The sequence below is a fragment of the Mustela erminea genome, chromosome 19 (genome assembly GCF_009829155.1).
Source record: "Mustela erminea isolate mMusErm1 chromosome 19, mMusErm1.Pri, whole genome shotgun sequence".
NCBI lineage: Eukaryota > Metazoa > Chordata > Mammalia > Carnivora > Mustelidae > Mustela > Mustela erminea.
In genome coordinates this window covers 4212625-4232653 of record NC_045632.1, presented here as the reverse complement: position 1 = coordinate 4232653, position 20029 = coordinate 4212625, and the positions used below count along the sequence as shown (strand labels likewise).

General features: G+C 52.6%; 1 protein-coding gene across 3 annotated transcripts; it reads right to left on the bottom strand.

The window, feature by feature from the left end:
- Positions 1-996: 996 nt before the first annotated feature.
- ZSWIM9 (zinc finger SWIM-type containing 9) lies at positions 997-20029 on the bottom strand. 3 transcript variants are annotated; one of them, XM_032324562.1, is made up of 4 exons: positions 19829-20029; positions 18482-18754; positions 11413-11725; positions 997-3955 (listed from the first exon to the last, which is right to left on the bottom strand). In XM_032324562.1, the coding sequence occupies exons 2-4, from the start codon at positions 18742-18744 to the stop codon at positions 1781-1783; spliced, it is 2751 nt and encodes a 916-aa protein (XP_032180453.1). In that variant the 5' UTR covers positions 18745-18754; positions 19829-20029; the 3' UTR covers positions 997-1780. The 3 variants fall into 3 exon arrangements, with proteins under 3 accessions (XP_032180453.1, XP_032180452.1, XP_032180451.1); XM_032324561.1 differs by having other exon boundaries at positions 19833-20028; XM_032324560.1 differs by lacking the exon at positions 19829-20029 and adding an exon at positions 19307-19815.

Below are 20029 nucleotides of genomic sequence, written 5' to 3'. Positions count from 1 at the left end.
AAATTCTCCGACCAGCCTTGCTGAGTTAGTATTATTGCCATTTTCCACATGAAGACACTAAGGTTGGCGGGGGTGGGAGGGGGTGCTCAGCAGGTGTCCTGAGAGAGCGGAATGGGAGCCAGTCCTGCATGACCCCATCCCTACTCGCTAACTGAGAGCCACTGGAAGTGTAGGGACATTCATGGGATGCATGGGTGGCTCAGGTGGTTAAGCACCCAACTCTTTAATTTTAGCTCAGGGTATGATCTCAGGGTAGTGAGATCAAGTCCTATGCAGGGCTCCACACTAGGCGTGGAGCCTGCTTAAGATGCTCTCCCTCTCCCTCTGCACCCCCCTGCAATGCACACTCTCAATCTCTCTTGAAAGAGAGAGGGAGGGAGGAGGGATGAGAGGGAGGAGGAAAAGCAAATGCAGGGGCGGAGGTTTGGGTTGGGGAGGACTCTCTGTTATGCGTCCTCTGGCAAGTCACTGAATTTCTTGGACTTAATTTCCACAACTGGAAAATGGCCACCATGCCCACCTTCAGGGGTGTTTGTGTGATCATAGAGGGCACCTCTTAGCTCTGCCACCTTCAGCACTGGCTTCATTCTCACGCTCCATCAAGATGCTCCCAAGCAGGTCTAGGTCTGACCATTCACATTCTGGGGCTTCTTAGGATTGAGAGAATGTTTAGAAGCACCCTGAGCAGACCCATTGGCCGGGATTGGGTCACATGCCCATTCTTAGACCATTCCTTGGCACAGTGGCTGAGACTGGCCCAGACTAGCCATTTGTCAAAATTCACATATGCTGGCAGGTTGTCACCCTGGTGTACTGGTCCAAATGAGGCAGGAAGAGCGCTGAGCTGTTGGCGGGAGCTGGAGGTTGGATTCATTTTTGGCCCCTCCATTCCATCTGGCCCCAGGAGGTCTTGTTGATAGAATGGAAGAAGGAATGTTAGAATACCTCAAGTTCTCTCCCCTCTTTCCCTGAGAAGCCAGGAACTCAGTGCAGAAATCAAAATAATACGTTTTATTCCAATCTTGAAGCACAATAGTCCAGACTGTCCCCTCTCCCACTGGAGAACCTCCAGCCCATCCCACCAGACACCCCTCTCATTCAGTCTCTTCTGGGAATGACCAACCAGAAGGTCAAGGGGATCCAAGCCTCTGGGCTTTGGAGACTCTCAAATCACTCCCCTCTTATTCCTTCTCTCCCCATCTCCCATACCTTTTCTTTCTGTGTGTCCTTTTTGATTTTTTTTTCCCCTCTGTCCTCCACCCTGGCCTCCTTCTCCCTTGCCTCCCTCTGCTTTTCCCCATTTCTGCCTCTCCTCTTGTCCTGCTTGTCTCCCTGCTAGCTTCTCTCCCCCCGACCCCCAATCTGTCCTCCTACAGTCCCCCTTGCTTCTCTCCTTCACCCCTGCACTCTATGGAGTGAACATTTGCTCCTGCATGGGCTCTCCCCATGTCCTGGTGTCTTCCCCTCCCCAAGCTTTGTCCCCTTACTTCCTTCTGCCCCAACCTGCCCCTGTCTCATCACACATTTCCTCTCCTGAGGGAAGCCCTCAGAAGCCATCTTGGCTACCACCGTCTTCCACACTGTGGCTCCAGGGCCTCAGAGACCAGTCAGCCTCCCCTTGTACCCAGAGAGACAAACGGCCAAGGTGAGGTCCCTGGATGACACAGGAGGTGGCCAGAGGGACTGGGTTGGCCTCCTTGGCCTCAGCCCTATTATCTTTGGGATCGAAGAATGCCCTCCTACCTTTGCAGTGGAAGGTGGCAGGCAGGACCCTGGTGGGTCAGGGTTCTGGAGCTCTCCCCCAGCAATCCCTGAGCAGGTCCATGTGGAATAAGGCTGCCCCTGTGAGGAGGCGTGCTGCGAACAGGTGGCGGCAAGGCAGACGCCGCGCGGCATGGATGGAACAGCTACAGCGGGTCAGAGCCCTGTCTAGGAAGAAGTCCGAGGTGCCATCCTTAAGGGCAAACCCAGCTCCAGTCCAGTGGAAACCGCGGGTACCATGCTGCCTGGCAAAGGCCAGCTCTTCGGCCACCAGTTCTGCCAGCTCCGGCCCACACGCCGCTCGGAACTTGGCCAGGGGCTCCCAGTCCACCTCTTCCTCTGCTGAGGGGCAGCAAGGCCTCTTCGGTTCCCTCGGGCTGCCTTCTTCACCGCCTTCCTGCAGGCTCTCCCCAGCGGCCAGGTAGACTCTCCTTGTTCCTGCCCATTCTGGATCACCCTCAAACACAGTCCCCAACGGGGTGCCGCACACTCCGTTCCCCAGCCCTCGACACCTCCCTCCTGTGCCCCCACACTCCATCGCTTGTCCTCCTCTGCTCTTGGGGCCCATAGATGGGGCTCCCTCCCCATTCTCCAGGCCTGTCATCCTTGTGTCCCCCAGCTGGACCAGAACAACATCCTCCAGGTCCCTTCTTCTTTTGACCCCCAAACTCACTCCTCTCTCTTCTCCAATATCCGGCCCTCTCTGCCTCTCCTCTCCCCACTGGGGCCCCCTTTGGTCTCCATTCTCAGGGACCAACTCCCTGGGCTTCTCCAAATGGCGCCCCCTCCAGTTCCTGACCTCCCACCCCCTTCCCTTCTCGGGTTCCAACTGAGATCCCTTCCGATCTCTGGATTTTAGCCCATGTGCCCTCTCATCGTGCATCTGGGCCCCCCTCCAGGTGCTCCCTTCAAGACTCCTGGCCCTCTCGGTATCCAACTGGGTCCCCCTCCGGTCTGTGGTCTCCAACACCCTAACCCTTCGATCCTCCAGCTGGGCCGTCCTCCAGGTGTAGCCTTCCAATCCCCTCAGCCCATGGTCCTCCAACCGGGATCCTCTCCAGACATAACCTTCCGGTCCCTTATCTTTCTCCTCTTCCAACAAGAACCCCCTCCAGTCTCTGATCTCTGGTCCTCTCCACTGCTCATTCTCCCACTGGGACCCTCTCCAAACACTCCCTTCTAGGCCTCTCACTTTCTGGGTCTCCAACTGGACCTCTCTCCAGTCTTGGACCTGCAACCCTCCCCCCATCTCGCTTTCTAACTGATCCCCTCCCCGCTCTCTGGCCTCCAAACCTCGGGGCCACTCCTCCTCCAACTGGCCACCTCTCCAAATACTTCCTTCTTTCGGGGCCCCTCCCCAGTCCCCGCTCTCCAGGCCCTTTCTCCTCTCCGCCCCTTGGGCTCCCCTCCCCGGCTCGACCTCTGGCCCCAGCCCCCCACCGTCCAGGCCATCAGGCGCCTCCCCAACCGCGTCGGCCCACTGCATGGCCACCAGGTCGCGGAGGCACTGTGCCACGCTGCGCGAGGGGCTCAGGCGGCGCAGCAGGCGCCGGCGGTGGCCGCGCACGAGAGCGCACGCGTCCAGGTCCCGGGCAGCCTCGAAGGCTCGGAAGCGCACCCACATGTCACGCCGCGGGGCCCAGTTGCGCTCGAAGTAGTCCACGAAGGCGGCCGGGCCATGTGCGCGCAGCTCGGCCAACGCCTCGGCGTAGGCGGCGGGCGACGACGCGCCGGCCAGGCGACACAGGCGCGGCCACAAGCCCGGGTCCTCGCAGCCGGCACCGCCCAGTTCTTGCGCCTTGCTGAAGAGCGTCTCCAGGCCCTGTGCGCGGCAAATCTGCACGCGCGCGCCCGGCAGCAGCTGGCGCACAGCAGGCAGCTGCGCCGCCACCTCGGGCCCAGCGGTTAGGCAGCGCACGCGGCCCTTGACGTCGGGCGCGCTCTGCAGCAGCGAGGCCAGCGCGAAGCGCAGCAGGCTTGGCGTGCCTGGACGCGCCACGCAGCAGGCGGCCTGGCGCGCGCGGCCCGCCGCGTCCACACAGAGCACGGCCAGCAGGTCCAGCGCGCCCTGCAGACCGGGCAGCCGGTCCACCAGGAGCATGCGGGGGAAGCGCCGCAGCAGCGCCCGCGTGCGTGACGTCAGGAAGAACACTGTCTCCACCACCGCCTGGTCCTCCACGAACACCAGCTTCACCTGCGGGCGGGGGCGGGGGAGGCAGGGAATGAGGTCAGGGGATGCCAGGCTCGCCTGGCGGTTCCCAGATCTCGGGCACCCACCCAGCACCATCCTCAGGGGCAGTGGGAATTCCTGCATCCCTGCGTGCAGCCATTTATTCTTCCGACCGGTAGGAGGCAGTGCCGGGGAATGGTTAAAAATGCGACCTCTGGAGGCCCATTGCCCCGGTGTGAGATCTGGCCCCGCCGTCTAAGAGCTCTGTGATTTCTGCACACAAGACAGCCTCTCTGAGCCTCAGTGTACCTACTAGGACCTGGGTATTCATTCCTTCGTGCACTCAGAGGCCGACTAAAGTAAAATTCGAAGTGGAGGCCTTGGAGCAGCAGCATCGCTTGCTGGGATCTTGACAGAAATGCATATTCTCAGGCCTTCCCAGACATGCCCTGTCAAAAACTCTTGAAGGCCCCACAGTCGGCGCTCTGACAAGCCCTCCAGGGGATCACCATGCGCTCTCTAGTTGGAGAGCCACTGGCCTAGCACTCAGGTGGTAGACTCTGAAGCCAGATCGTTTAGGTTTGAGTCCCGGTCCCAACCTTGTGGCTTAACCTCTCTGAGCCTCAGTTTCCTCCTTTCCCCCTTCCTTCCCCCAATTTTCCCTTCTGGGAATGGAAAACTCATTCCTTCATGCCTAGAGGTTCAGGTCCCGTTTAGGGTCTAGAGCCAGACTGCAGGGGCTGAGACCCTGGCGGTGTGGCCTTGGGTAACTTCCCTGACCCACCCCTCCACCCAATCTGTAAAATGAAGAGGAGTATTTCTGTGACTGGAAGGATGGAATGCATTAAATCATTGAGAACACTGCCTGGCACAAATATGTTAATGTTCAACCAAGAGCGAGCGTTCTCCAAGCGTTTGTCGTCACTGCCATTGTCACCCCGGCTCAGAGATCATGTCCTCAGCTAGGTCTGCTCTAACCATCACTTCTAAGCAATGGAAGTGGCTCTGTCTAGCCACTGTTGGCCAATGGCATTTAACCACCCTGACGCATGTCACGCCTTTATTTGCTGATTTGCTGATCATCGGTTTGCCCTTCCTAAGACGGAAGCGCCACAAGGTTAGGGATGTTGTGTTTTGCATTCCTGGTGCTTGCAGGGGTGCTCACGGCCGCAGCTCCATACATCCTGAATGAGCTTGGGTCAGTGCGCAGCGCTATCACTGGCCGCGTCTCCACAGCCCAGGAAAGAGTCTGCTTTTAAATCTTTGCTTTGTCTCTCTCTCTCTTTTTTTTCCTTTTTTCTTTTTCTTTTCCTTTTTTCCCCCCCCCACTTTGTCTCTTGCTAGCTGTGGGTATCCTGGGCTGAATCTCACTTTTCTTTTCTGCAAAATTGAGGTAATGTCTGTCCACCATGGTCATGGAGAGGCTAAAACGAGATCATTTGTGTCCAGGCTTGGTGCATATCTAATCCCACTATGATTTCCATGTTACTTGTCTCTCAGCAGCACTGAGGACCGGGAGCCTGCCCCCTTTCTGGAACACAGATCTCTCTGGGCTTCTGTCACCCTGGAGACTCCTGGCTGTCCTCCTTCTTCCCAGGCATCTCCCATGTGGTCTCCTTTGCTTGCCCTCTCCCATCCCTGATCTGCTTCTAAAAGTTGCAGAGCCAAAGAGCCCATCCTGGCTTCTCTTCTCCTCTTTCCTGTCTCCAGGCTCTGCCAAGGTGATCTTATCAGGTCACACTGCCTTCCTCATCTTTTAGCTGATAACTCCCAGTTCCGTATCTCCAGACTCTAGATCCATCTGCTGAACTGCCTGGGTAGGAACATGGCTCTGTTGCCTCGGGTCATGATCTTGGGGTTGTCAGCTCAAGCCCCACATAGGTCTTTCTGCTCGGTGGGGAGCCTGCTGGAGATTCTCCCCCTCTCTCTGCCCCCTCTCCTGCTTGCACTCTTTTGCACTCTTTCTAAAATAAATAAATACATCTTAAGGGGGAAAAAGCACTGCATCATTCTCAGCTTTCAAGGGAAAGGGAAAAAAATCCTCTAATTAAAAAAAAAAACAAGATCTAGTAGAGTCCCAAAAGAACAAGGAAATTGCTTTCCCAACCCCAAAATCCTATATTCAGTATCTTAACTCATATTAGAATTCACTAATTCTAAATTTTATCAAATTTTTATGAAATTGTATGAAAAGTCCTAGAAAACCTACCGCTGGATTAGTTACAGGCCCATTGTGATTGTTTTCAACCATCATGAATTTTTATACTATGACTACTTTGCAATATATCTTCGTGAAGGTCTCCATCTAGAACTGCACTGTCCAAGCTGGTTGCCTTAGCCCCATGTAGCTGTTTACATTTAAATTAATTAATGTTTGACAACCCTTCACCGGCCGTGCTAGTCCTATTTCAAGGGCTTACCAGCCACAGGGGGCTAGTAGCTGCTCTCCTGAATGCCACAGCTACAGGACATTTGAACCTCACAGAAAGTTCCTTCAGACAGCCCTAGTGTAGAAATCAGTGCCAAGATAAAAGTTGTCCTAAGTATAACAAAAAGAATGACACCTTTCTGTAGTGTTGAGTTCATGTCTGTTTCTTCTGGGGAATCAGAAGTGGGGAAAGGAAATACAGCAAAACGTAGGTGCCTTGAGATTTTCCAGAGCCAGCAAGCCCTTGATGAGTTAGAAGACAACCTCCGTTCTTTAAGGGAAAACTTCGATTTCACCTCAGGTTTTCATTCTAAAGAGGGCACAGAAGCTTTTCTTGCCCAGCCACTTGTTCGTTAAGCAGCACTGACTGAGAGCCTCTTGTGGGCCCAGATGCTGCGCCTGGCCTTGAAGAGAGAGGAGGGACGGAGGCAGGCCAGAGTCCTGCCCTGTTGGACTGGCAGAAGCTCCAAGAAGTCGCACAACCAGAAGTACCTTGAACCGAGAGGTGAACACCTGCAGGTAATAAGCAGCAGGGCTGGGATTTGAACCTGAGGCTGCTTGGGCCTAGAGTCTGCACTCCTGATCGCAATACCCCTTTGGCATTCACGAAGGTGATCCCACAGGTCTGATTCAAGGGCGTGTGGCTGGCAGATGTGAGGGCTCCCATGAGGGCAGGGTTCGCCTCAGACACCCGGATCGGTGGCACTGGGATGCGTCAGCCACAGCACAGATGGAGGATTCCACAGATGTGAATCTCGGGGACCATGCCACAGAACGCACTCCATCCACACCCCTGTGTTCACGTGATCGGAACGGTACTATTCTTCAGACTGTCCCAAAGAAAAACTTGAGGGAATAAAAGTAATACCTAAAAAGCGACGCATACAGGGCTTCCTACTTGTCTGTTTTTACACAGACATGCACACGCACACACTTAATCCTCGCACAACCACCTTGACAACTCTACGAGGTAGCACCTATTCTTATCCCCATTCTGCGGACAAACAAACTAAGGCTTGGAGAAGTAACCTGTTGCACCTCATTGTATATCCCATGGCCAGTGAACGGCACAGCTGGAAGGTACAGAAAGCTCTTAGCACCTCACAAAATAAATCAAACCAGGTTCTAGCTGGTACTCCAGGACCCAGAAAAGAGCTGATTATCTTGTAAGTCACCCGGACCCTGTGCAGCATGAATTCCCAGCAGTGGGGGAGGGACCAACGTGCTCATTTCAATAGACATTGCCCAGTTGTCGCCCACCGTGACTCTACCAGTTTACCATTTACTATTCATAAAGGTGGCACACTCAGATCAACATTCCTCTTTCTCAGGAGGCATAGTGCACCCACGACAGAAGGTACAACATTTCTGTGCCAAGAACCATCTCTGTCCAGAAATCCAGTTGGCTTGTTGATTACCCTGGAGCCTGCCACAAACGAGACAATGGAGACATGACTGAACACCGCAGCCTATCATCGCTGCCTCAGGGCAGATTATAAAAGGTCTTAACACCTCCCTCATTGAGGCAGCTGCTCAGTCTTGCCCATAAACTGTGGCGGTGACTTTTGGGTACGCTAGTTTTGTGGGACCCCTCCCAGGACCAAGTGGGTCACCACCACTCAGGGGGTCCCAGGCATTCAGCTTTTCAAAGTAGACCTCTCAAGGTCAAGTTCCCTCTCACTCCAAGGTGGCTGGAGTTGATTCTGTGTAAAGGGTAAAACAGAAAGGACCCCTGACTGGGACGCTGGGGTGGCTCAGTGGGTAAAGCTTCTGCCTTGGGCTCAGGTTATGATCTCAGGGTTCTGGAATCGAGTCCTTCATCAGGCTCCCTGCTAAGCAGAGGGTCTGTTTCTCTCTCTCCCTCTGCCCCTCACCACTGCTCCTGTGCACTCTCTCTCTCTCTCTCTCTCTCCCTCTCAAATAAATAAATAAAATCTTAAAAAAAAAAAAAAGAGGGACGCCTAGGTGGCTCAGTGGGTTAAAGCTCAGGTCATGATCTCAGGGTCCTGGGATCAAGCCCCACATCGGGCCCTCTTCTCAGCGGGGAGCCTGCTTCCCTCTCTCTCTCTCTGCCTGCCTCTCTGCCTACTTGTGATCTCTGTTTGTCAAATAAATAAATAAAATCTTTAAAAATAATAATAATAATATTTTTTTTTAATTGTGAAAAAAGACAAATATTTCTTAAAAAAAAAAAAAAGAAAGAAAGAAAGAAGGGGCCGCTGGCCTTGGGAACAACAAGTCCATGTGATGAGGGACAGGGTGTCCTTACATCTTGCTGCCCCAGAGCCAGCTCCCCAGCCCTCTTCCCCCACATGGCTCCTGGAAGCTGGCAGCCTGGCCTGTACCACGCCAGGCAAGATAGTTTAAGATGACCAGCCCCAGAGGAAGAAATGAAAGCAGCTGACATGTGGCCAGCCCCAACACCTAAAACAAGATAAAAAAAAAAAGTCTAATATGCTACCTTGCAGGGGTGGGGAGCAAGTGGAAATAAAATGAAAATGACAGACACAAATTTCTCTGTATACTGATACGGTGGGGCTGTTGAGTGTGAAGCCATTAGCCATACAGGGCTATTTAAAATGCAATTAAATTAAATTAAATTAAATATCCAGTTCCTCCACCATACTGGCCACATTCTGAGTGCCTGATAGCCATGAGTCCAGGGGACACAGATCATTTCTATCATCATAGCAAGTTCCCCTGGATAGCCCTGAGCCACAGAATAGAGACAGAAGATACATGAAGAATGGACGCTCTGGTGGCCACTGAGGAGGGGACCTGGGGGACAGGAGGTGACAAGGGGACTTTTCACTTTTTGAACCTTTGTACCTTTTGAATTTAAAAGCATGTGAATGTGTTACATATTCAAGAAGTCAATATTTAAGTGTTAAAAAAAAAGAATAATCCTCTGGCTTTTCTGTCTCTTGGTATTCCAGAACTCCTTCCTCATTTCCTTTAAAAGGATTAAGGTGGACTGAAAGATGGACCCAGGAGCCAACCTTGGTTTAGCTGGGACTCTGTGGCAGCCTCCTAACTGGAAGTTTAGAAGACAATGCCTTGACCTTAAAGGCTTTCGTTTGTTGGTGAGCGGCTTCTCATAGTGGGGAGGGGCAGCCCTACATAGGTGTGTGCAGGGACAGCCAAGGCTTATTTATTTGACGGTGGACAGGAGATAACTGATAACAGATAACTGGTCTTCAGCAAAGACCAGCAGTGTGGGGATCACACACATGTACTCCCCAATTTACAGAGCAGTAAACTGACTTCGGTGGGACCCTCAGCTCTCCGGAGGCTAGACCTGCTGGGAAAGGGCCCAAACCTCATTTCTAAACTGGGGAATAGCCAAGCGGATAAGAACATGGCCCTGGATCCAGACTGTGTGGGTCTGAAGTTCAGCTCCATCATTAAGCAGCTGTGTGGCCCTGGGCCAATTCCTTGACCTCTCTGTGCTTCAGTTTCCTTGTCTATCGAATGGGGGACTCCTTCCTCAACATGCTTTGGTATGATTTAAATGAATTATAACAAGCAAAGCACTTGAGATAGTGTTGGCACACAGTCAGTGCTTGCTAAACATGAACTAAAATTATCAGTGATATGATGATGTGGACAGAGGGCTAGGTTTGGGTTGGTGGTTTGAATCACGACTGGGTCCTGAGCATGAGATGGTGGTTGGGGGAGGGCTCTAGACCCAATTCAGGAGAGTGGGTCACTGCCTCACGACCCTAGGTGGGGACCTCTTCCTTACATGAGAGAAAAGCACAGCCAGGGTGGAAAACCTAGCTTCCCCCCCTTTCTCCCTCCCTCCCTCCCTCCCTTCCTACATGCCCACCCACCTCCCCCGCCCCCGGCTTTGAAGTTGGATGAAAGCATCAGAAAGATTCCTCATAGAGGTACCACGGGAATGCCCCAGCCTCCGGACCTTTGCACTGGCTGTTCCTTCTGCCTGGAACTCCAATCCCTCTGAAGATAATAGAATGGGGGTCCCCTGCCTCCATTCTGCCTCTTCTGCTTCATGAGCATTTCCTTAGAGATATCTTCCCTGACCACTCAAATCACAATGGCACCCTTACAGGGGCGACTGGGTGGCTCAGTTGGTTGAGCATCTGCCTCCGGCTCAGGTGATGATCCCGGGGTCCTGGGACCGAGCTCCGCTTTGGGTTCCCCACCCAGCAGAGTTTGCTTCTTATTCTCCCTCTGCCTCTCTCCCGGCCTCTCCCCGCCACTTGTGCTCTCTCTCACTCTCTCTCAAATAAATAAGTAAAATCTTTTAAAAAAAAATAAATTAAAATAGCACCCTTACAACTAACTGTCCCTCTCCATGTCCTCACCCTATTCTCTTTGACACTACTCCTCACTCCATCACCTTAGGCGACAAAGGTGACCCTCCCTTCTGAGTCTTGATCGGGGTGGTGGGGAAAGGCTGTTTCTACGTTGGGGTCATTCCTCTAACTATGCACTTCTCACCTGTGCACCTTCTATGCGTGTGGTTCGGTTTTTTTCTTTTTTTTTTTTAAAGTGGCACTTTCTGTCACCTCCTCTTCCTCGCCCAACCTTCCTGACATTTTATCACGGTTGGGTGTGTTTGTCTCTTGTTGGTTCCCCCACTACCACAGCAAGGTGATTCTAGTAGCTTCCTCTGCAAGGTAGTCAATAGCCAGAAGAGGCTCTTTTAAATTTCAATGAGTTAAAATAGAATAAAATTTAAAATTCAGCTCGTAGGTCTAACTGGCCACCTTGCAAGCGTTCAACGGCCCCATGTGGCCAGGGGCTACCCTACCGTGGGGGACTATCCCAGAGCATTTCCCTCCTCCCCTGGGGCAGAAGCTCTGGTGGTCCCTGTGGGCAGGGACCATGGGTGTCTGGCAGGCTGCTGTCTCCCCAAGGCCGCAGTGAGCACTTAGCAAATGATGACAGGGATGTGGGGGCGACGGGGGTGGATGGATAAAAGGAGTGAACGGATGAGTGGGCGGATGAATGAATGAATGACCAACCGACCCGCGAGGCACCAACGTGGCTCTTCCCCCGCCCCCGCCTGCCTCTCCCGAGACCCCACCTTGGCCTCGGGGTCGGTGCGGAAGAGCCCCTCGAGCACGTGCAGGGCGTCCAGGACGCCATGGTCGCGGCCCTTGCAGTAGGACAGCAGGCGGCGCACGTCGGCCGGCGCCACGAACTGCTTGGAGATCTTGTTCGTGGTGCGCACCGGAAGGCAGGCGTTGGCCAGCAGGTGGCCCGGGCGGAAGTAGTAGGCGAACTCGAGCGGGCAGGCCGGGTGCGAGTGGGTCAGCTGGCACTCCGTCACCACGAGGCGGTCCCGCAGGGGGCTCAGCTTGACGATGATGAAGGCCGGGCAGCCGGGCTGGGGAGGCCTGCGGGAGGAACGACCACCGCCGCCATCACATCACCGTCTGCCCTCCTCCTCCTCTCCCAATCCTCTTTAATTATTTATTTTCTTAAAATTAAGGACTGTGGCAAGCATCCAGGAGAGGGCCTTCTGAATCTGCCAGCTGCGTGACCTCGGGCAAGTCCCTTCAAGCCTCTGTGCCTCAGTTTCCTCCTATGTTGTGAGGGAGCTCATCATCACCAGACCTTTGTCCTGGAGTTGTGAGGATTGAAAGAGTTGATGTATGGAAAGCACTTAACTGTCAGCACCCACATTGGCCGTGGCTCTGCATCTACCTCCCCATCTCTATCAAAAGCCAAGGAATATTTTATTTACCTCGAAAAACTGTAAGAAACAAAACCCTTCAGAGACTCCTGTATCCACTTCTCGTTTAGCAAGAGCAGCATGGCCAGTTGAGGGTCTCCGAGAACCCTGCCCCCCAAAAGTCTTCCTTGGTCCCCCAAAGTAGCCACTTCCCAAATGGGCTATCTAGCCTTTCCTGGGTATGTTTTTAGAGACCCATAAACAGTGGAAGGTGGGTTCCCATGTTTTAAAAGTTCGTATACATGGAAAGGAGCTCAAACTCATCAGCCATCGAGCAAATCCCAATGAAAAGGCCCAGGGAAAAAAAAGTAAAGAAAAGAAAAGCCCCAGGAAAGGCCACCACCCACCACTGGAATAACCAAATAAACAGGGAGCACAGACCAGGATGTGGAGAGAGCCTAGCACTTAGCTTCTTGGCGATGGGAGTTTCAACATAAGTCGCTTGTCACCACGGGCCGGTCTCTGCTAACTCAGATCACGTGCCTCCCCCTGACCTAGTGCTTCCACTCAAGACCAATGCCTGAAGATGGGCGCCCAAAGATTGTGCTAGAATATTCACAGCAGCCCTGCTCGTATCTGCCAAGTATTGGAAACAAACCGATATCCACGAGGAGGATGGGAAAATAAGTAGGGATACATCCTCAAACACAACCCTAACCTACAGTAAGAATGGACAGGCCATTGCTGTCCCCAGCAACGTGGTCGGATCTCACAGATCCACTGTGTGAAAGATGCCGGACATGAAAGGTGATAAGCCACCACATGTCAGGCTTATCGAAAGTTCCACAGGAGGCAAAGGTAGCCTCTGCTGTTGGGAGACCGGAGAGTGGTCACCCTTGAGTGGTTAAGTGCTAATGTGGGAGCTTCCTGGCACTGGCTATGTGTATCCCCTTGCTCTGGGTATTGGTTACATGTACATTTTTATTTGGGGGAAATGCACCAAGTTGCATACATATGATGGATGTGCTTTCCTTCACGTGTGTTAATGCTGTTAAAAAGTTTACTAGGAATCCTTTCTTCTTCTGGTGTACGGTAGGCAAAACAGCCCCTCAAAGATGTTCACGCCCTAGCTGCTGGAGCTGTGTGAATGTTACCGTGCACTGCAAAAGGGACTTTGCAGGTAGGATTAAATTAAGGGTGCTAGAGCACCTGGGTGGTCCAGTGGGTTAAGCCTCTGTCTTTGGCTTGGGTCATGATCTCCGGATCCTGGGATCAAGCCCCGCATTGGGCTCTCTGCTCAGCATGGAGCCTGCCTCCCCTCTCTCTCTTCCTGCATCTCTGCCTACTTGTGATCTCTGTCAAATAAATAAATAAAATCTTTAAAAAATAGAAAAAATAAAAATAATAATAAATTAAGGGTCCTGAGATGGGGAGATGATCTTGGATTATCCAGCTGGGCTCAGTGTACCCCCAAGGGTCCTTATAAAGGGAAGACAGAAGCAAGAAGCCAGAGAGGCAAGTCAAAGAGACAGAGAGAGAGAGAGAGAGAGAAAGAGAGATGTTTCTCTGCTAGAACAGCAGGAAGCCAAGGAATGCGGGCACTTCTAGAAGATTCTCCTGTAGAGTCTCCAGAATGAACCAGCCTTGCAGACAGCTCGATTTTAGCCCTGTGAGACCCCTGCTGGACTGGTGACCCTCGGAGCTCTAAGATCACACATTCGCATTGCCTTAAGCCACCAGGTCTGTGATACTTTGTTACAACAGCAATAGGAAACCGACCCCACTCTCTATATACTTTTGAAACAGGGCTTTCTCACTCATTAGCTTTTCAACATTGTTTCATTCCTTTTGCTGCCTGATAGGCCACTGGCAACTCCACCAACTGTATGTTGGGTTTTTGTTGTTGTTGTTTTGTTGTGTTGTGTTTTTTTAGAGATTTTATTTAAGTCATCTCTATAGCCAAGATGGGGCTTGAACTCACAGCCCCAAAATTGAGTCACATGCTCCACGGATGGAGACAGCCAGGTGCCCCTCTGCTAACTGCATGCTGTCTCCTGTTCTCCCTTCTTAAAAACAATGCTTCGATGACCCCCAACTCTCTTATCCATCTGTGTGTGGGCAAGAGTCTGTCTAAGACAGAGGCCGTCAAGCTGCTGAGCACGGCCTACCCATTAGCTGAAATCAATCAGGGAGCTACAAACAGCCTTCTAAAAAATGAAAGGAACAGGGAGGAAAATCAGGGTGCATTTCCCTGGTAAATAACACATATTATTGACATCTGCTTTCTGAAAGGATGTTTTGTGTTTCTCCATGAGGGATGATACTGGCATTTTAGGTAGGAGGTTTATGTTTACAGAGCAGGGATTGGCACACTTTTTCTGCGAAAGGGCAGACAGTAAATAGACACTGTTGCTATACTGTGAAAACAGCCATAGATTGCCTGTCAGTGCATGTGCCTGGCTGTGTTCCAATAAAACTTTATTTACAAAACACAGCTGCAGGATGGATTTGGCCCAAGGTCCTCACAGCTTGTCAGCTCTTGTAACATAGACTGTCTAGGGCTTGGCAAGAAATGAAGAAGCCTGACTCACAGGCAGTGAATGCCAGTAGCACACCCTAAAGTGCTCCGAAATTGTTTCCAAGTGGCCCCTGAGAAGGCTGAGCCTCCCCAGAACCCACCCCAGGTCTCTCCAGTATAAATACTGAAGAACTGTCTTTGTTAAACCAGAAGGGGATACCTGACACGCCCCTTTTCTGCTCCATGCGTGAGGGAAAGTAAAACTGGGAGCCTGCTAGACTTTTTAAATCTACATAAAAAGCTTGGGACTTCTTGCCTTATTTTAAGCAACAAAAATAATGTAAAATTAGAAAAAAGTCTAAGCCACCAAATCGTTATAAATAAAATACAAATGTGGAGCCACCCCCGTGGTATTGGTAGAACCAAAAGACATTCCCGACGTGCAGCCCTTTTTGAGCTACCCAAACTGTGGCCCATTCATGGGACTCTACCTGACCCACCTCCCCTGCTTAACTCTCGGGCTCCTGTGAAACTCTCTGGTCTGGCCTCTTTTAGTTCAGCCCTTAGAACAAGCCCCCACTCAGTGAAGGTCACAACACCAGGGAGCTGTGTATCTTGCCAGAGAATAGCACGTCCCCACAAGGTCCCTGTACCTCACATAATCGTCTACTGTGGCCTCAGAATGCTATTTTTGCAATTTCTCTACATGCAGCCGGGATGAAGAATGCCACCCACCCCTACGTGTGAACTCCATGTGGGCAGGAATCTTTGATTTGCCTACTGCAATAGTCCCAGCACTGAGAGCAGCCCCTGGCCCCTGGGAAGTGCTCAGTAAACAGATGATGAGGAATGACAGAATCCCACTGTATGAACCCCAGACACCCAGGCACTCTGCTCATTACGTCAAGCCACCCAGCACCCAGTTCTGCCTGTCATGCCTTATAAACTCATCAGACCATCCACATTTCCCTATTCCCACTGCCAGCAACCCTACTCAGTTCTCTCCTTCTTCATAAAACATCCTTGTCCCTTCTTTTCCCCTAGTTAGCTCCTATTCCTCCTTCACAACTCTGAACCAGTGTCACCTCCTCCAGGAAGCCCTCTCTGACCATCCCCAGGCTTGGGCAGATTTCACGGCACATTGGGATGAGGATCTGATGGAGGCCCATTTGTAATGCATGGGGTGCATTGAATGGGGTGCCCTTCCCCTGTAACCCCCACCATCTAAAACACATTCACCATGCACCCAGCAGGCGCTCGAAACAAAGCCTTCAGATGGACAAACAGCATGGCACCTAGGATCACATTTGACTCTCGTGATCCATGATTGAAATAAAGATGAGGGGTAGGGGAAGGAAGAGAGAGGGGACTAAAAGCACAGGCTTTGTGGTCAAACCGTGTGGGTCCTGATCCAGGTTTCCCTCTCTCGGCAGCTGGGCTATCTTGGGAAATCACTTTAACCTCTCTGTGCTTGTTTGCTCATACGGAAATTGGGGCTAACAAGAATAGTACCTCCTCATTGAGAGGAGTCCAGAAGAGGATTACATTATGCAAAGTAGTTAGACAAGGGGCCGGTGTAAGTACTTAATAAAAATGAACCTGCTATTTCCCCCATTTTTTTTTTCCTTCTAAAAGTACCATCACTATGAGCTCGTTTGCCCTCCATGCACCTGTTTCTTCTTGATCTTTCAGGTCGTCAAGCTTTCTGTGTTCTCAAAGGCTGGTGTGTGTATTCTAGAGAGGGAAGTGCTTAGGGAGGCTGGGGAGGGGGTGGTGGTGGTGTGCAGAGCAGAGGGCTGGAGCTGGAGGGGGAAGAGACGGGGTGGCGATTTGGGGAAAGTTGCCAGGCAACGTTTAGGCAACGGGGCTGGAGTGGCCAGGGAGAAAGCTCTGATGTGTGGTTCTCACATCGCAGCCCCTGCCTCCTCGCTGGCCTCCTGTCTCTCTCCATCAGTCTGTCCCTGACAGGGCCCTGGGAGGAACCTATCCTATGCGTAGAGCTCCTGTTGCTTTCAGCCCCTCCTGTCTCCTGGCTTCCTCCCTGGCAGAACACTGGGGACAGTGCTGGCACATAGCAAGCGCCATATGTCTAGGTCAAATACATACATACATAAATGTATAAACAAGGAGGATCCCTCAAGTTTTCATTTCCTAATCACCTCTTCCAGGAAGCCTTCCAGAAATACCTCGTAAGCTCTCAGGTGGAGCTGGGTTGACCACCCCTCTTTTGTCCTCTTCCCTCCCACTCTCTAACTTCTTTTCTCCCACAATTGTGAGCCCTCATTTCCAATTTTTTTTTCTTTTTTCTTTTGGTCTTTTTCCCTTCCATTAGGTTCTCAGCTGCTCAAAGGCAGAGGCCAAGCTCTGGGTTCCAAATGCCCAGCAAAGAGCATGAACACAGTAGGCACTCAATAAGTGTTTGTTACTTTGAATTGGGTTCTGTTAACAAGGAGAGATTCCAGATGGGGCCTGAGCTGCTTACAGGCTCTAATGTTCTAGATTTCTCTGTGATGATGATGTGTGTTTGATCCCATTCTGCTTCCTGACCTCTGAGTCTCTGTTTCTAGATGAGCAAGGTACCAAGAAGAGTACCAAGTACTAAGAAGGGTAACCTCTCAGTAAGTGTTTCAGTAACTATGGTGAAAATCGCTGCTCGAAGGTGCTCACTTTTCTGAGCGATCTGCATCTATCAGCTCATTTAATCCTCACAAACCTGGAATCGATCAGTACCGGCACTTCCTCCGTTTTCCAAGGCAGGAAACTGAGACCCAGAGAGGTGATGTCACTTGCTCAGGTGATGTCATCGGCTAATCATAGCAGACCTGGGGTTTGAGGTTAGGCTGCTGGCTGGCTGTGCTCTTGACTTCTAGAACAGCTGTCATCTACCCAGCTGCCTGATGTTCCAGAGAGGAGAAACCCGACTTAGACATGTGATATCTGTTGCCCAAAGACACCCACTTTGGGAGCAATGGGGCCGGTCTCAAGCAGCCTGAAGGCAGAGCCTGCTTTTAAGTGCTCCGTTCTTGGCCATAGCTCTCCAACCAAGGGTCTGAAACTCACATGCACCTACCGGGACCAGGAAGGTGAAACATGAAAGTGGCAGGGCTAAGTGTGAGGTAATAGGGAGCAGTGGGGTCTGGGGCAAACCCAAGGCCCCTACCCCTCTAACTGCAGTGGCCATCTGCCACACAAGAATGTGGGTTCAGCCTTTTCCCGTGTTTCAAGAAAAGCCAGAAACTGAAACTTTTATGGGGAGTGCTCTGGTTTTAAAACTGGGGAGAACGATTAAAACATCCTTGGCCAGCTGGGTGTATCTCCTAGCTGTCTCGCAGGTTTTTCATTTGCCCCTGTAGCATTACAGTTGTAGGGAAGTTATCTGTCAGCTTGTTCCTTTAACACCAGCCTTCCTGTCCAGTCTGAAAGTGCTAGGAGGGCAGGGGATCTGTCTATCCTGCTCAACCCCTTCTCACCCCAGTGAATTACCCCTGGCTCCCGCGGGGAACCGGCCCTGTATTCACTGAATCACCGGATGGTCATCCTCTCTTTGTCCCATGGGTTACTCTGCAGCTCTGTCTCTGACCTCTTTGTATATGTCCCAAACCTGGCTCTCACCCATTTTTCTGGTTCTGGCTAGAGTGTCTGGCTCCATGTCTCTGTGTTTCTGGAATTTTCTGCTCCCCCCCCTTTGGTTTTCTTCACTGTGTCCATCTCACTCTGCCTTTCTGTAAGTCTGCAATTGGAGCCCACCCTGTCACTCACTCTACGTGCCTCTGTCCTTCCAACTTACGGGCTGTCTGCCTTTCTCTGGGCCTGTCTTACCTTCTCTGCAAGGTGTACTTAGCTGTTTTAGATGGCATCTCTCCCTCCCCAACTCTGGGGGGGTTGCTCTCTGCCTACTCCTCCCCCTCGATTCCCATCCCCACCCCCAGCACCCAGTAGGGCACGGCTCCTCTCACGCACCCCACGGTGGGCCGGCTGGGCGCGCGCACGTCCTTGCACACGAGCCGCACGTAGCTGTACTTGAGCACGTCGATGAGCGTGTAGAGCGGGGGCGCGCTGGCCCAGCGGCAGCGTGCCAGGTGCATGGAACTCTTGACGAAGAAGAGCGCCAGCCGCTGCTGGCACCACGCGTCGAAGAAGCGGCTGAACTCGGCCCATGAGAAGAAGGCACGCTCCCGTAGCTCCTGCTCCTCCTGCCCAGCCGTGCTGGGTGGGGACTCCATCCTGGGGCACCTGAGTGGAAGAGAGGGGGAATGTGGATATCAGACCCATCCCCACCAGGCGTACCCCACTTTCTCCATTTTCTGCCTGCCTCTTTGGTGCTGGTGCCTCTTTCCAGGCAGGGCCCAGGGTGGGATGCACCCGCATTAATATCTAGATATGAATCTATACTCCATCTTCGGCTTTCTCCCATTTCCGCATTATTCCCGGGACAGCTGGAGCTTATCATCCTGATCCCCAATTTCAGCTCTGGCACCCTCCTCTGTAGATGTGCCCCTAGGTACATTTGGGGTCCCTCTCCCAAAACATAACCCTTAAGTGCAGTGGTGGACACCTCCAATGTGTTCTCAACTTCCAGCCAAGACCTCCTTCCCCCTCCGGATAGATCTCCTATACTTGACCATAACCTCTCGTGCCCCATTCATAGGAAACCACCCCCTTCGATGTGTCTACACTTGGCTGTAACTCACATCCCTCTTTGCCCTCCTCTAAAGATATCCCATGTCCAGATGTGCTCCCACATCCATTCAGGGACCCTCATTCCCAGTCACATTCTTCACGCACCTGTGGCTTCCTCCTCCCTGCACGTGTCTCCGATATATGGCTGTTATCCCAGATGTGACGCCATGGGTCGTCACATTCAACTGTAGCCCCTGCCTCCGAGATGCTCCCATATCCAGATGTCCTCCTCACATCCAGTATGTACTTTTCGCCCACAGGTGTGTGCCCCATTCACTTGTGGCCAATTTTCAGAAGTGTCACCAATATTTGTGCCCACCTCCTGCTCAGACGCGCCCCCCAGTCCAGCTGTAGCTCCCTCCTCCCATTTGCAGCTTTTGTACTCTCCAGGTGTGCATTCTGGTCCTAGACACGGCCCCTCGTCCTCAGATGGGCTTCATTACCCCAGATGCTCCCCCATGTCCAGCTGCGCCTCCCCCCCCCCTCGCGCAGCCCCTCCCAACCCGCTTCCCCCTCCCCAAGTCCTCCCAGCCCCTCTGGCTGCGGGCCCTCCCATCTCCGCTGTCCCACCCAGCTGTGCCTCTCCCCTCCCCCAGATGTGCACCCTTCCCGCCCCTCCCCACTCACCTACCCGCCCCGGAGCGGCGTCCACCTCCCACAATGCTCCGCGCCGAGGCCAGGCCCGGCCCTTGCTCCCGGGATGCCCCGCGCGGCCTCCCGCCTCTCTTCCCGCCGTGCCTCGCGCAGCGGCTTCCATTGAATCTCCGTCTTTTCCCGCCAGTCACTTCTCGGCCCCACAGCTACGCCCGCCCACCCAGACGGAGGGAA